The sequence below is a fragment of the Manis pentadactyla genome, chromosome 2, assembly GCF_030020395.1.
Source record: "Manis pentadactyla isolate mManPen7 chromosome 2, mManPen7.hap1, whole genome shotgun sequence".
Lineage (NCBI taxonomy): Eukaryota > Metazoa > Chordata > Mammalia > Pholidota > Manidae > Manis > Manis pentadactyla.
In genome coordinates, this window is record NC_080020.1 from 110,901,222 (window position 1) to 110,914,754 (window position 13,533).

The 13,533-nt window shown below is 47.4% G+C and overlaps 1 protein-coding gene across 1 annotated transcript in view; it reads right to left on the reverse strand.

The window, feature by feature from the left end:
* Window positions 1–13,533, reverse strand: part of EGFLAM (EGF like, fibronectin type III and laminin G domains) — a 155,741-nt gene that overhangs the window by 11,091 nt on the left and 131,117 nt on the right. Inside the window, exons 18-20 of the mRNA XM_036886056.2 lie at window positions 11,597–11,777; window positions 3,568–3,646; window positions 497–640 (exon numbers count right to left, since the gene is read on the reverse strand). Coding sequence (XP_036741951.2) covers window positions 497–640; window positions 3,568–3,646; window positions 11,597–11,777 — 404 coding nt within the window. The remainder of the gene's footprint in view (window positions 1–496; window positions 641–3,567; window positions 3,647–11,596; window positions 11,778–13,533) is intronic.

The following is a 13,533-nucleotide window of genomic DNA, read 5'->3' on the forward strand; positions in this document are numbered from 1 at the left end:
TCGTGGCCCTTAGCAGGCTGTGCTATTTAGGGGCAACAGTGATGTTGGCCGAGAGACATTTCTCTCAAAATGCCCTTTCTTCAAATTGAAAAGACTTACATTATCCTACTCTGGCTGTCAGTAATCCCAGTGCTTGACCCACAGAAGCCCCAGAATTAAGCCTTCCTCTTTGCTCTAGTTCAGTCATCCAGCTTTTGTCTATTTCAATTCCAATGTATAAATGAATGAGTATGGCAACATGCCAATAAAATATCATTCACCGAACTGGATGGTGGTGGTCCCGATGGGCCCTCAGCCTGCAGTTTGCCAGCCACTGCTCTAGAAGATGGATGCTGCAAGGAAAGGCCAAGAGCCTCAAATAAGCCTAGAGCTTCAGGCAGCAGTCAGTTCCAGCAGGCTGTGGGCTGGCTCCCTTTTGCATGATTTGTTTGGCATTATCTGCACTGTGTGCAAAAAATCACAGGATGCTGCTGAAGGCAGCCGGTGAAGGGGTTACCTGAACACCAGGGCTCCATCCCGAAGGCCCAAGGAGATGAAATCACTGTTGGGTCTCAGGGGGCTGTCTCCCCTCCACATTAACAGGCCGTCTTTGGCAGTTGTTTTAAATCTCATGAATGCATTTGATCTTGATCCTGATACCCTGGAGTAAATGTAAAAACAATTGCATCAGATCACTCCACCTCCACTAACGCCCAGCTCTGAGTAGTCCCAGTTTTGTTTGCCAGCCCCGAGAGGCCAGGTAAAAGGGTAACCCGGGATTCCTGACACGTGCTACCAGATTAGAAATAGCATCACCACCCAACCCGCACCGTGGCTCTAAAAGTCTAGACTGCTCATTGTACAGCCGACATGTGGTGAAACCCCATGAGAGGGCCCTGAGTCACAGATCAGCCAGACTCTGGCCAATGCCATGGTCCCAGGCTGCACCCCAATACACACCTCAGTCTTCCCTCTTTCCTGCCCTACTACTCCAGGGTTCTTGGGTAAGTGTTCCCTGTTCCCCAACAGAAAGTGAATTTCTTAACTGCCAAGAAGTTCAAGCTGGCAGCTGCTCTGGGCTGACTGCAGCTGTGGATGGCCAGCCCTGGTGGTGACTGTCCTTGGGGACAGAGGAAGAATGACTGGACAGGGGGCAGAGTGTCAGATAAAGAAGGTGCCTTGATGAGATAATGATCTTGAGAAGTGTAGGGGTAGAGACAGGGTAGAGGGGAACAGGAAGTTGAGAGGAAAGGACAGGTGCTCAGGCAGGTCAGGTTCCAGCCCTACAGGTGTGGTGGACAACAGCATCATATGCTTATCAATTCTTAGGGTGTTCTAATCAATTCTGGGCAAGAGGCAAGTTCAGAAATCCAGTCCCACTAAAGGGATCTGTGTTTTATCTAATGTAGGGAAGAGAAGCAGGCATGAGGTCCTTAAATAAAAGGTGACATAAGAGTAAACATAATTTAATATTGCTCATAATATGGCCCTACTGGTACAGTCTCCTTTTCCATCCTCCTGTCACTGGTATCACGCCTCTGTCTGTCTCACATGCCTGGTCTGGAGCTGTAGAGTACCTTCAGAGTGAACAGTGGAGGGCACTTTTGTCTACACTTCCCAGAGCCTGATCTAGACAGGAGGAGACCAGGTTGCCTTCCCCACGTAGGGCCGTAGAGAGATGGAGGAGGGGTTGACATCCCCACCAAGTGAGGTGCAGGGCAATCCAGCCCTGGCCCATTCCTTGGAGACCTGCTTTTCCCAGTCTTTGGTTCCGGGTTCCTTCCCTCCCCCACTCATCCTGGACACATGGATCAGTATAAGCAGGTCATGATGGTTCCATTTCGCTGCAGTCATTGGTTTAGGGGTGGGCGTGTGACCCACTACTGTCCAACAACAAAGGAAATGCATCAGGATTCTAGGAAAGATTCCTTTTCTTTTAAAAGGAATCCCATGAGGAAAAAAAAAGTTCTTTTTTATTCCCACCACATATTATCCTGATTTACAGACATCTTATAAGCATCTTATGGACAACAATTTTATAACCATGAAGGGATTGGTCTGGAGAAAATGCTGAGGATAACAAGGCAGAAAGATGCAAGAGACTCGGGTCTTCGATGATACAGTTGGTTCTGTGAATCAATCAACCCAGGATTCAGTCTAAATCTGGACTATTCAATACAGGAAATAATAAATACTCTTCATCTTTAAGACATTTTAAACTGAGTTTTCAGTTACTCCCAAAGGCATCTAACTGAAATAGACTCTGAACCTGACTTTCACCTGAACTTGACTGTTCCACACAGATGCACACGTGTGCGTGCCTGAGGCCCTAGGAGCTGCTCTGGTTTGGGCCCCCCCACCTCCTACTCTCACCAAACTCCTCCTCCCCTACACCACCCAGTGCCTCTCACTACAGACCAGAGGCTGAACACTTGGGCCCCTTTCACACTGTCCTTGCTTTCTGGGGACTTGGTGCCCTTCCACCTTTGGGGAAATGGGCTAAGGAAAGGAGAAGGTCTTTCTTGCTGGGAACCCATTATGTCCCATGCCAAGTCAATCTATATAATACAACACAGGGTCAGAGAAATGAAGCCATGTCTGTCTGGTATGCACGCAGAGGTACCAGGGACATCCAGTGCCCCAGGAAAATGTCTGTCAACCACTTTTGTCCTTAAAAAGCTGCCAAGCTCCACCTTAAGAATTGGGTGTCTTTGGCTTAAAGCTTTGCCTTAGTTTGTTATTATGATGAAGTCAACCTGACGAGGTAGGAAAATTCTAGAATGACTGTGCTGGCAGTGGGAGTAGGGATGGTGCGCTGTAACCTACCAAGAACTAGGGGAAGGAAAAGAGAGAAACTGAAAGCGCCAAAGAGGAGCTTCCCTAGGCTGGGACTGTGCCTGGGGCCAGCCTTGCCCTTGTCCTGTCAGCGGGCCATTCCGAGCTTAAACTCCCGCGATGGGCTGGAGCTCCTTCCACCAGGAATCCTAAGCCACGGCTGTGACTTGGGCATCTGCTGTGCCATGCTCTTGTGCCACATGAAGGCAGCTGAGGACCCCCACTAAGAGGCCAGAGACTGGGGATGACAGTGGGCGCCTGCTGATGAGGCTGCAGCGTAGGACGTGGACTTGGAGCTGCTTGTCTGGTGGGGGGCGCATCACCCTTCTGCTGCCGACTCCAGGCCGCAGCACGGCGGGAGGCTAGCTGCCTCGCCTGGGGGGGTCACACTCAAAGCCTTGGCTTCAGGAGTGTCAAGTTCTCTCTGCTTCTCCAAGCCTGACTACTAGAGATCCTGCGGCTGGACTCACTCCTCAGTCCAGGCCCTCTGACCTGAGAGGGATTGGCTTGTTTGTACTGGGGTTGTCTGAAATGGCTGCATTCTCCAAATATACTTTGTTTTTTGTTTTCTTCTGTTCCAGTTTCTATGTTTATTTTGTGTGTGTGCGTGTGTGTGTGTTTTTTCCCCCAGGGGCCATGGCTGCCTTCTTTGAGAATTATCTTCTGGTGTGTAAGATAAGGAAAAGCCCTGGGAAAGATATTGGGAAATCTGCCCCCAGAGAGATAAGGAACATGCCTAATGAGATATATTACCTCTTGAGGATATCTGGATTGTCATATGTCAGGTAACTGCGTCCGACAAACTGCGGAATCTCAATGGCTTCTGTGATCGCTGAGAGAACAGAAAATGGAGGTTACATTGTACGGGACTTTCTTGACCCCAGCACTCAACCATGTGGCAGGAAAACATAAAGAAAATCAGCTCCTGGAAATACGACATTTAACAACTTGTCAGCCTCTTCCTCTTGGCTGCAAGTGCACACGGCCAGGTTCAGATCCGCCTGTCCTCATGGCCTGGTGTTGGCGTCTTCTGTTTCCCCTCATCTAGGGCTGGCCATCACTGTCACTGACCTCAGCACTACTGAGAAGGCCTTGCGATATGCTGAAACTTGAACTGTGCCCAATTATTCTCGGAAGCCAAAGAGCAACTCTTAGGCCATGTGAGGAGCAGCTGGGGATAATCCTAGATGTTCTCCAAAGGAGGTGGAGAGAACAGTCCCCAAATAAAGCCCACCAGAATTTCTTTATTTGAAGGCAAAATGTAGTCCAGAACCCTTTTAGCATGACCTCAAGAGACTGGGAAAGTAGGAGGGGTGAAGCTTTAAGTCCTGTTTTTGTGGATCACCTTCCAGTGTCACATTTGACAGGAGCTTCACCACAATCTCATGAAGTGGCAAGGAGTCAGGGGAGAATGAAGGGATTGGCTATGACCATTTTACAGAAGAGAAAAAATGAAGCGCAGAAATCATCAAGGATTTTCCCAAGATCATACAACTCAGAGGGCAACAGACCACCAACAGAGGGACTCTCCTTAATTCTGGCCCTCAGCCTACTTTTTACTTTCCAGTATTTTAGAAGTGTATTTCCTTCCTCTCAATTTCTCACCAGTTTGTTTTCCTAAGGAATCACCCTTTTCCACCCAGTTAGCAAAAGAAGAGATTAAATGGTTGTCTTTGGCATCACAAATTGGGAATAATTTGGGGGATTTCTACTGAAGGGATAACAGCAGTATCTCTTTCCTCTTTAGAAAGAAATGGCAGTATAAGGAAATTAACGTAGAATGAATTTCCATTTCAATGAAATGTGCAAAACAAGAGAGACTAAGCAGACTTATAAAAGGAGTTACAGTGTTACAAAATATGTGGTTAGTGCAAAGAAGACACTGAACTCAAGACTCTACACCCTGGAGACAAAATGTATAATTACTTGGCAGTGTGAACAATAAGAGAGTTTGAACTTAACTTCTAAACACTAAGAAAATGGAAAACAAAAGAAAGGAGATGTAATACAGCAACACCTGAAGCCCAATGTCATTGAGCCCCCAAGTATTAAGTTCTTATGTTTGCAGGTCACCTACAGCATGTTCCCAAAATCTTTTCACAAAAAATAAAAATTTAAAAAGAAAGAAAGGAAGAAAGGAAACAAGAAAACAAAACCAGACAAAGAAGCAAAGGATGAGAAATAAAACTTTAAGAGATGATTTCTGAAGTACTAGCCAAAAAATTGCTTTCTTGCCCTCTGAAGCACCACAGTTCAAGACAAGGGACTGCCAGCCCAGATGGCCTATTCAGGACAGAGATGAAAGGCTCTTATACGGTAGTCTCTCCTTATCAGTGGTTTTGCTTTCCCTGTTTCAGTTACCCATGGTCAACTGTGGTCCAGAAGCAGATGATCCTCCTTCTGATACACCTGTCAGGTCAGTGGGAGCCTAAGCTACATAACAGCGGCCATATCACCCACCTCACTTCATCCCTTCATCTAGGCATTTTATCCCATCTCACATCACCATAAGAAGATGGGTGGAAACAGTACAATAAAGTAGTTTGAGAGAGAGAGATCACATTCACATAATATTATAGTATACTGTTAAGATTGTTCTATTTTATTATTTGTCACTGTTGGTAATCTCTTACTGTGACTAATTTATAGATTAAACTTTATTATAGGTATGATATAGAGGAGAAAACATAGAGTTCGGTACATCTGTTTATAGGGTTTGTTGCTGTCCAAAGATTCAGGCATCCACTGGGGGTCTTGGAGAGAATCCCCCCAGGATAAGGGAGCATGACCGTACCTTTAAATGCTGGGCCCCACCACTAGCCTCTCTCCCTTCTGGTTAAAGTGGGGAGGAGCAAGAGGGGAAGGAAGGAAGGGAAACTGAGAGAGGGAAAAAGAGTTGGACTCAAAATGGCAAGAGCTAGGTAGAAAAGTGAATGGGTAGAGAGGAAAAGAAGGGGAAAGTGTAGGCGAAGGAGAAGAGAAGAAAAATGCCAAGGAAGCAAAGGAAGAGGAGGCATGAAAAGACAGGAGAGCAGGGTGGGCAGGCAGAGGGGCACGGGAAAGGCAAGCAGGGAGGGCAAGGACCAGAGGAACAGAAACCGGGATGAGAGGGAAGGAGCGGAGGATGAGAAAAGAAAGAAATGCAAACATGGATGCAAAAGGAGCTCTTAGCAGGCTCTTCTTTCCGGATACTAGTGCCAAGAAGGGAGGAGAGAGTGTCCAAGCCGATGAGGAGTCCTTCTGGAACAAAACATAAGCAAAGGCTCCCCAACAGGTTTGGCTCACCCCAGGGGGTGCGGCTCAGGCAGAGCCTGGACCTGCTGTCACTGGCCGTGGCCATGGGTCTGTGACCAATAGCCATCGTTTCCCAGGACTCCTTGAAATGGCCAGGATGTTGCCCGTCGGCTCTGTACACAGAGCCTCAGAGGGGCCTGTGTGGGCCCCATCCAGCTGTTTGCGAAGACCCCTAATTCAGGAGCTCAGGCACCCAAGGAGCTCCAGCTGGGAGATAAGTGTGTTCTCAGGGCTGGTGCTTCGGGATGGAGGATTCTGGCCACCGTGGGTAGATCTGTCCGAGCCCCATGCCACTTAACCCAAGTACCCTTTGCATGTGGTTGGCCTGCACTGTGCCTGAAGCTTGGCCAAGCCTGTGGTGGCCTGAGCCTGGAGTGCTTTCCCAGTGTCACACAGGACCTATTGTACTTACTGTTGAGGCAGTAGTTCCCACACACTGCCAGGGGCCAGCATGAAACAGAACGGGGTAAGTCAGACTTTCACAGCCACTATAAAATCCCAATTACTGTTGTTGCAGATCATTGGAAACCAGCCCTGTGTCCCTCATAAAGCCCTGCAGAGGGCCCAGCATGTCCTCTTAGGGAATGTGAATACAAATTCCAACAGGAAGCACTGGAAATCTTTTCTCAGCATGATGAGCACCAAGTCACCCAACTCACCTCCCTAGTGTCTGCTCAGTAGTGGGGTGAGGGTGGTGGTGGACCAAGAAGAGGTGGATAATGAGTTGTCTGATGCTTCTGAGGCTCCTCTGACCTTCACTGACAATCCCCACTTATTCTAAAGCTGGAGAAAAGTTCCTTGCTAAAGAGCTACTTACCTTGTCATTGATTATGACTTTTCTTGGATCTAGGCTGTACATGAGAAAGGAAGAATAAGCCAGCTGCCCTCCTTTTTCTGTCTGTTGTGGAACTATCACCCTAATTCCCACCCATGCCATGCCTTCAGCCCCTGTGCAAGATTCCAGAGCCCTGGTTATTTTGTAATTAACAAAGGGCAGGGAAACTCACCAGAAATGACACTGCTGAATACAAAATGGTGAAAATAGACTCAGTGGCAGTCAGTATATATGAGTAAATATTAATTCCACCCTAAAACATCAGAGCTGGAGTGACCATCTAGCCCTCTCTGGCCCTTTGTGGCTTATTTAAATATTGCAATCATGATTATATTTTATTCTAACCCTTCCTACCTGATTTTTTCTACATTGTCTTTTTTCTGGGGCAAAGGCACTAGTTGAAAGGTGTTTCTGTCACTCCCCCACATGTACACCCTAAAAGCTGTGCCATCTAGTGGCACAGAAATATCCCAATGAATAGCAGCTTCCAAGCCAGGCAAAACAAATTTTACATTTGAGGGATGTGAAATTCCCAAAGGACGATAAAGCGTTGAAGGGAACACTGGCTCTTTCACACAGTCACAGGGCCGCAGAGAAGGGAGGATGGAGTGTTGTAATCAAGCTTCCCCAACCACCAGAACTGCTCTCAACAGCATCCTGATGGACAGCCACCCAGCCCAGGGCAACAGGCTCCACGACAGGCAGCTTACCCACCCACTGGGCAGCACCTTCTCTTGCTGGGCCAGTTCTGTTTGGTACAGAATTCTCCATTACATGAATTTGACTCTGTAGCCACAGAGTAAACAAAAAAATCATTTTCTGCACTACCAGTCTTCAACTAGCTAAAGACCAACATCCAAGCTAACATCCCCAAATTTTCCACAGTGAATGATACACCATCCTTAAGAAAAGAAATTCCCTCTCTGTGTTATATTAATCTGTGTTTTTATACACTGAGTTTCCTTAAATTGTGGCCTAGATTTCTTGAAGCTATTTTTTTTTTATCACTGGGGCAAAAAAAAATTACCCAACTCAGATCTAGCTATATGATGTGAGCTCACTAAAGACAACATGAGATGTCCAAAATGTTGCATATGTGGTAGACCAGTACTGCTCAAGGAAGATCCCGTCTTCTAGGGCTGTGCATCCCTGAACAGTGTGTGACCTCAGCCTGGGCTTTGCCTCAGCCGCTTTTGGTGTCGGTAACCAGTGCGGAGCAGCTCGCCTGCCGCAGAGAAACACCCCCATCTAGTGGCCTCCAGCGTCCTCCACAGGCTGAGTTCAAACAGCAATGCAGGGAAGGGAAAGGAGAGCCCAGGTTCAGAGTTCTTCCCGAAGTGGCCTGTCTGCTATTGCCTGGGATAAACTTAGGGGCAAACAGCTGCATCCTGTGCCCTGGTTTTAGACACTCAGAGCCTAGCAAAGGCTCTGAGAAGTCCTGCAGAAAAGAGCTGCTTAACTGTGTTTACCCAGGATTACCCAAATTTATTTGACCACAGAACCTCCCTCCCGTTTTGTGTATGTGAATGTCTGTTGTCTGTCTTTGTGTGTGTATGTGTGTGTGCAAAACAGCCATTAATATCTCTAAGAACTTAATTTTTTACATGTGCCTTATGAAACTCTCCTTTCACTTCTCGGTGACTTACTTGGATACAAGAACTCTGAGGACTGGGACGCAGATGGGTAAATTTGGATGAGAAGAGGAAGAAAGGGGAAAGAAATCCTTAAGGACTGGGTGAATCTTTTTGAGGAGAGGCCTTTGTTGACACCCCTCTGGTGAGGTGCCAAGGGTGCTGAGCTTTGAAGTGGAATCTAAGGGTGACAGTCCCCAAAGGGAAGGGGAGGGTCACTGAAGCCAAGGCTGGGAATTAGGAGAGCCCCTGGCCCCGGGGGTCCTGCGGCTGCCCTGGGCCGGACAAGAGGCTTAGCAGTCTGCAGCTGTGGCTGCCGCAGAGCCTGAGCCCTGAGCACGGTGTGCAGCACCATGGAGCCTGACGCCCACCTCCACGTGCTCCTGCCCTAGCCTGGCAGGGATGAGGGGGGGGTCTCAAGACCACCATGATGGTCTCGGGGCCCAGAGCCCCTCAAGGCTTTGTCTGCGCTTCTGGCCCCAGCCCTCCTATACCACCAAGAGGTGGGAACAAGTCCTCATAGTCCCCTAGTGGAGCTTGCCTGCCTGCCACAAACTCCCTGATGAGATTAGGACCCCAAAACCCAAATTCCAGGTGGCGAAGGTGCCCCTTGGTATGGACTGAATGAGGCCTGGTGCTGGAGATTGCTACAACACATTGCTCAATGGAAAAGGCTGGGTTAACTTCTGGGGGAAATACTAAGAATAGGTTCTTGCTTTCGAATCTGGTTATTGGGGAGGAAAATCCAACCTTTAAATATATTGGGTTACAAATCACCTTGCCAGATGAGATAGGATTCTCTCTGATAACCAAGAGGTGCTTCTAACCATACTTGGTCTTTCCCACTAAGAATTTACCCAAATGTTGAGAATGTCCTGTCGTATCTTTATGGAACAGTGTACTTGCCGATTTCTCATCCCCTTCTTTCCCATCCTTACCAAGGTCTAGATGTTCACCCTAATATGGCAGCGGTCTGTATGGAAACTGTGCCATGCTCTGTGCCTGCTGGGGCATGGAAAAACTGTCCTTAAAAGCCCTAACCTGCACCCAGAATCCCATTAATCCTCTCAAGCCGTATAACAGGAGACGAATTATGTTGTGTAGGCCACGCCTCCCATATGCCTTGGATTGGCAACAGCTGCCATTTGGCCAGAAGCACCATCTTTATTTCACAGCACAAGGAAATATTGATATGACATGAGGGCAGCTGATGGTCTGTCTGGGCTTTAATCTCGGCTCTAGCCTAGTATGTTGCAAAAAAGGAGGCCTAAATCCCCAGGTCCCCTGCTGTTGTCTACTCCCTTCCATCTTGCCAGCAGCCTCAGGCCCTCACCAGAGATTAGACCCTTCTTTCTGTTGAGATTTGTTTCTCACTGTACCTCAACATATAGTTACAAAGCTATAAATGAGAACACTTTGTATCTGTTAGGCCTAATGTTCTATAGCAGGAAACAAAGGTTAACAAGATCACAAATTATCCTGTCCTTCCTCCTTTAATTCCCAAAGCTAAATGTTCATTTAACTCTGCACTTCATGTATTGGCTATTAGCACTGGCAGTTAAGGCACGAGCTTGAATTGAATGTGGCAAAATTGGAGACCTAGGAAATTCAAACACTGACGTGTGAAATCCAAACCCAATTTTCTGGACGAATGGGCCACTCAGTGAACTAAATCTCTGTAAGTATACACTATTAGCTAAACAACAATTTGCTTGTTAGAATTATAATCGGGACTGCTCACAAAGGATCAGTTACTTTTCATCACCTCCCTGTTCATCGTTAGGGTGAACTATGTTAATAAATATATTTCATTTGATTTGCCATGCAGGTTTCAAAATACATTTTAAATATAATCTCCAGGCTTCCAACTGGCAAACTGGCATCTTTCATATTTTCCAAGATTGCTGCAAAACAACTTCTCCAATCATTCCATTTACTGCAATATCTACCTGTAATTTACGCTTTTCCTCTAAGCCCTAATTCTGATGAAAATCAGGAATCTGGAAACAAATAGTAAAGAGATTCTCTCACTTAGACTCTTGGCCTTAGTTCCTTCAGGCTTGTCTAGCTTTTTAAAAAAATCCTTTCCAGGACAGTGAGACCATACTGACATTCTAACCAAGAAAGTCCATATGGCCCAACATCATGGCCATTTGTGGACAGGTCTCTTCTAGACACGAAGCCCATGGCCTCTTCCTCCCTTGAGTAGGTGTGGAAGGCTCAGTCCACCAGGGGCTTGTGGTCTGTGACCTGCTCTAGCTTTCAGGGAAGGAAAGGCTGGAGGCTGGGTGGCTCACAGCACCTGCCAGTGGATTTTATTTTTCTCACCAAAAATAATAATGTTTAGTATTGGTTGAATACTAACCAGGCAGTTTTCAAAGGAATATGCTTTGCATTGCCTCATTTAATCTACACTACAACCTTTTGTGTTAGATACCATTTTATTGTTGCCCCATTTTACTGATGAGGAAACTGAGACACAGAGGAAACCTAGGTGGCATGGAAACAGTCCTCTACAGAAAGTTATTTTTACTTTAGTCTTGAGCAATTAATGTAAAATTTGTATTTTTCTGTATTTGGCAAGCTTTCTCAGATTTCTCTTTATAGCATTCGCAGGTAGAAGTCAAAATGTTTAGCCAAAATATTTATCAGCCTATCACACCCAGGCACTCACCTGCATGACAGGCTCTGGGAGTGGCTCAGATGCCAGGGTCCTGGAAGCCCTGGGGTATCATGAGTTAATCATTTGGTTGCTAGACCATGAGGAGATTCTCCAGGAGGGAGACATTTACCTACTGTGCAAAAGTATTTCTGCACTTAATTCTAATTAAAGAATTATAGTAGCTTATATATAATTAACCTTCTGAAATGTTATCTAATATGTTACTGAAATCATTGGTAAAAGGAACCCATATGGCAGGCCCAGTGCTACCAACTCTTCCTTTAAGAGTGGCGGTCCCCACAATGGTCTGTCCGTTCCTTCTGCTCTGAAGCAGGGCCAGAGACCCCCCCCCCCGTGTACCTTTCTGGCAATGCAGCCCCTCGTAGCCCAAGGGGCAGTCACACTCATAGCTCTCCTTCCTGGGCCGGCAGCTGCCCCCGTGGGTGCAGGGGACCCCCACGCAGGGGTGGGCTGCATTCTCCACGTTCACGCCCCATGTCAAGTCATGTTTCAGGTGGATGGTTCGGTCATTCAGGATGATCTTGAAGAGAGAAAATGTAAAGAAATTCAGGAATTCAGAAAGCCCTTTGCAATCTTCTAAAGCTCCCCTCAGCTCACTGGCCTGAACTGTGTGTGGTAAGGGAGGTTTAATAAAAAAGAAAACATCCAGGTCCTGCTTTGTCGTCCTAGAAGTGATGCAGGAACTGAAGCTCTTACCTTCAGTTACCTTCAGTGGCTCTTGGGAGAATCATCAGGGAGTAAAGTGTCCTCTGGTTCCAGGCCTGCCTACTTGTCAAGCTCACAAAGAAATCCCAGTAACTACAAAATTAGGGCTCTTGGCCTGGTTGCATGTTAGAATCACCTTGGGGACTTTAAGGGATATCCTACTGCTCAGGTCCCACCCAGATCAATTGAATCAGCATCTCTGAGGATGGGACCCAGTCAGCAGTAACCCTGAAAAGCTTTCCAGGTGATTCTCAGATGCAGCCACGGTTGAGAGATGATGCTATAAAGCCGTGTAGGGAAGAATACTGAACACAGCATTATATAGGCAGGAAACAAAGGGGCTGGAGCGGGGGTGGGGGGAGTGTAGCTTCTGGTGGGGGTGGGGCTGGGAGAAGCTTCTCACCATACTACTGTGTTCTTCCCTCCATCAACTGGACCTCCCCAGTGGTCCCACTGCTCCTGCTATGCTCCCTCCCTGACACTCTTTAACTCCCTTCTTTCCCATTGTTAAAAAAAGAGTAAAATACAGACCCCATTCTACACACTGCTGTGCATATTCACTGGGACAAGAGAGATCCTTGATCCTCACCCCTTTGCTGCAATGGGGCTCTAGCAAAAATGATGACTTTGGGGGTGGACTCCCCAGGCCAAATAAATGGAGCAATGTTTTCAGCCCTTGACTTGGAGTATGTGTTTACTTTGGGCTGTTGGTGTTCCAGTGTCCTGCACGCTTTGCAGAACTGAAGAGACAGAGAGAGCTCCTCCCAGGGAACCTCCTCCAGGCAGGGGAATCCTAAGAGTTAAGCAGTGGCCCTTCATATTTCACAGGCTTGCCTAGTTTTCGGAGAGTGTTGGGACAGTTGGGAGAAAGCTCTTTCCCAGTCCTGAATCTCAGAAGCTGGTAGAGAGTAGAACCTTCTACAATCCCCCCTTTCCATGCTGAAGTGAAGGACCGTGAAACCTGGACATATGCGCTTGAGACAAGCCAAGAATGGGCCATTCCCTGCAGGTTATGTCACAACCGAGGACTCAGCCACTGGGGGAGGAGGACTCTCCAGGAAGTGAGGGGGAAGGGCTGTGGGTGCTGTGTGAAGGGACCACAAAGCCTGACCAGGGTGGGAGGGGTGGAGCCTCTCAGCAGCTCAGCTTGCTTCCTAAGTAAGAATTTCAAATGCACAATTAAACATGGCAGTCCCACTCATGGGCAGACAATGGTCTGAACTAAAGTGTCACAGGCATCACAGTTCAGCAGCAAAGGGAAACGCAACAGAGTCAGCAAATATTGACGGGGCCCCTTTTCTGGACCCCACATTGGGATACAGGAGGAGGACGGAGCCCAGCTGGGCAAATCACGATGGGACCATCTTCTGCTGCCCCTCCTTCCTGTTAGTCACCCTCACACTTTGTCTTGGGTCTAAAAAGGATCGGTGGCCCACGCTGATCCAAGGCAAACAGGATGAAGTAACATCTGGGAACCTAATAGGCTTTTCTTCAAATCCTTTTCCTCCCAGGGCTTGGTGGTCCTGGAAGTCAACCTGCATGTCTGGTGCAGACAGAACATATTTTCATAA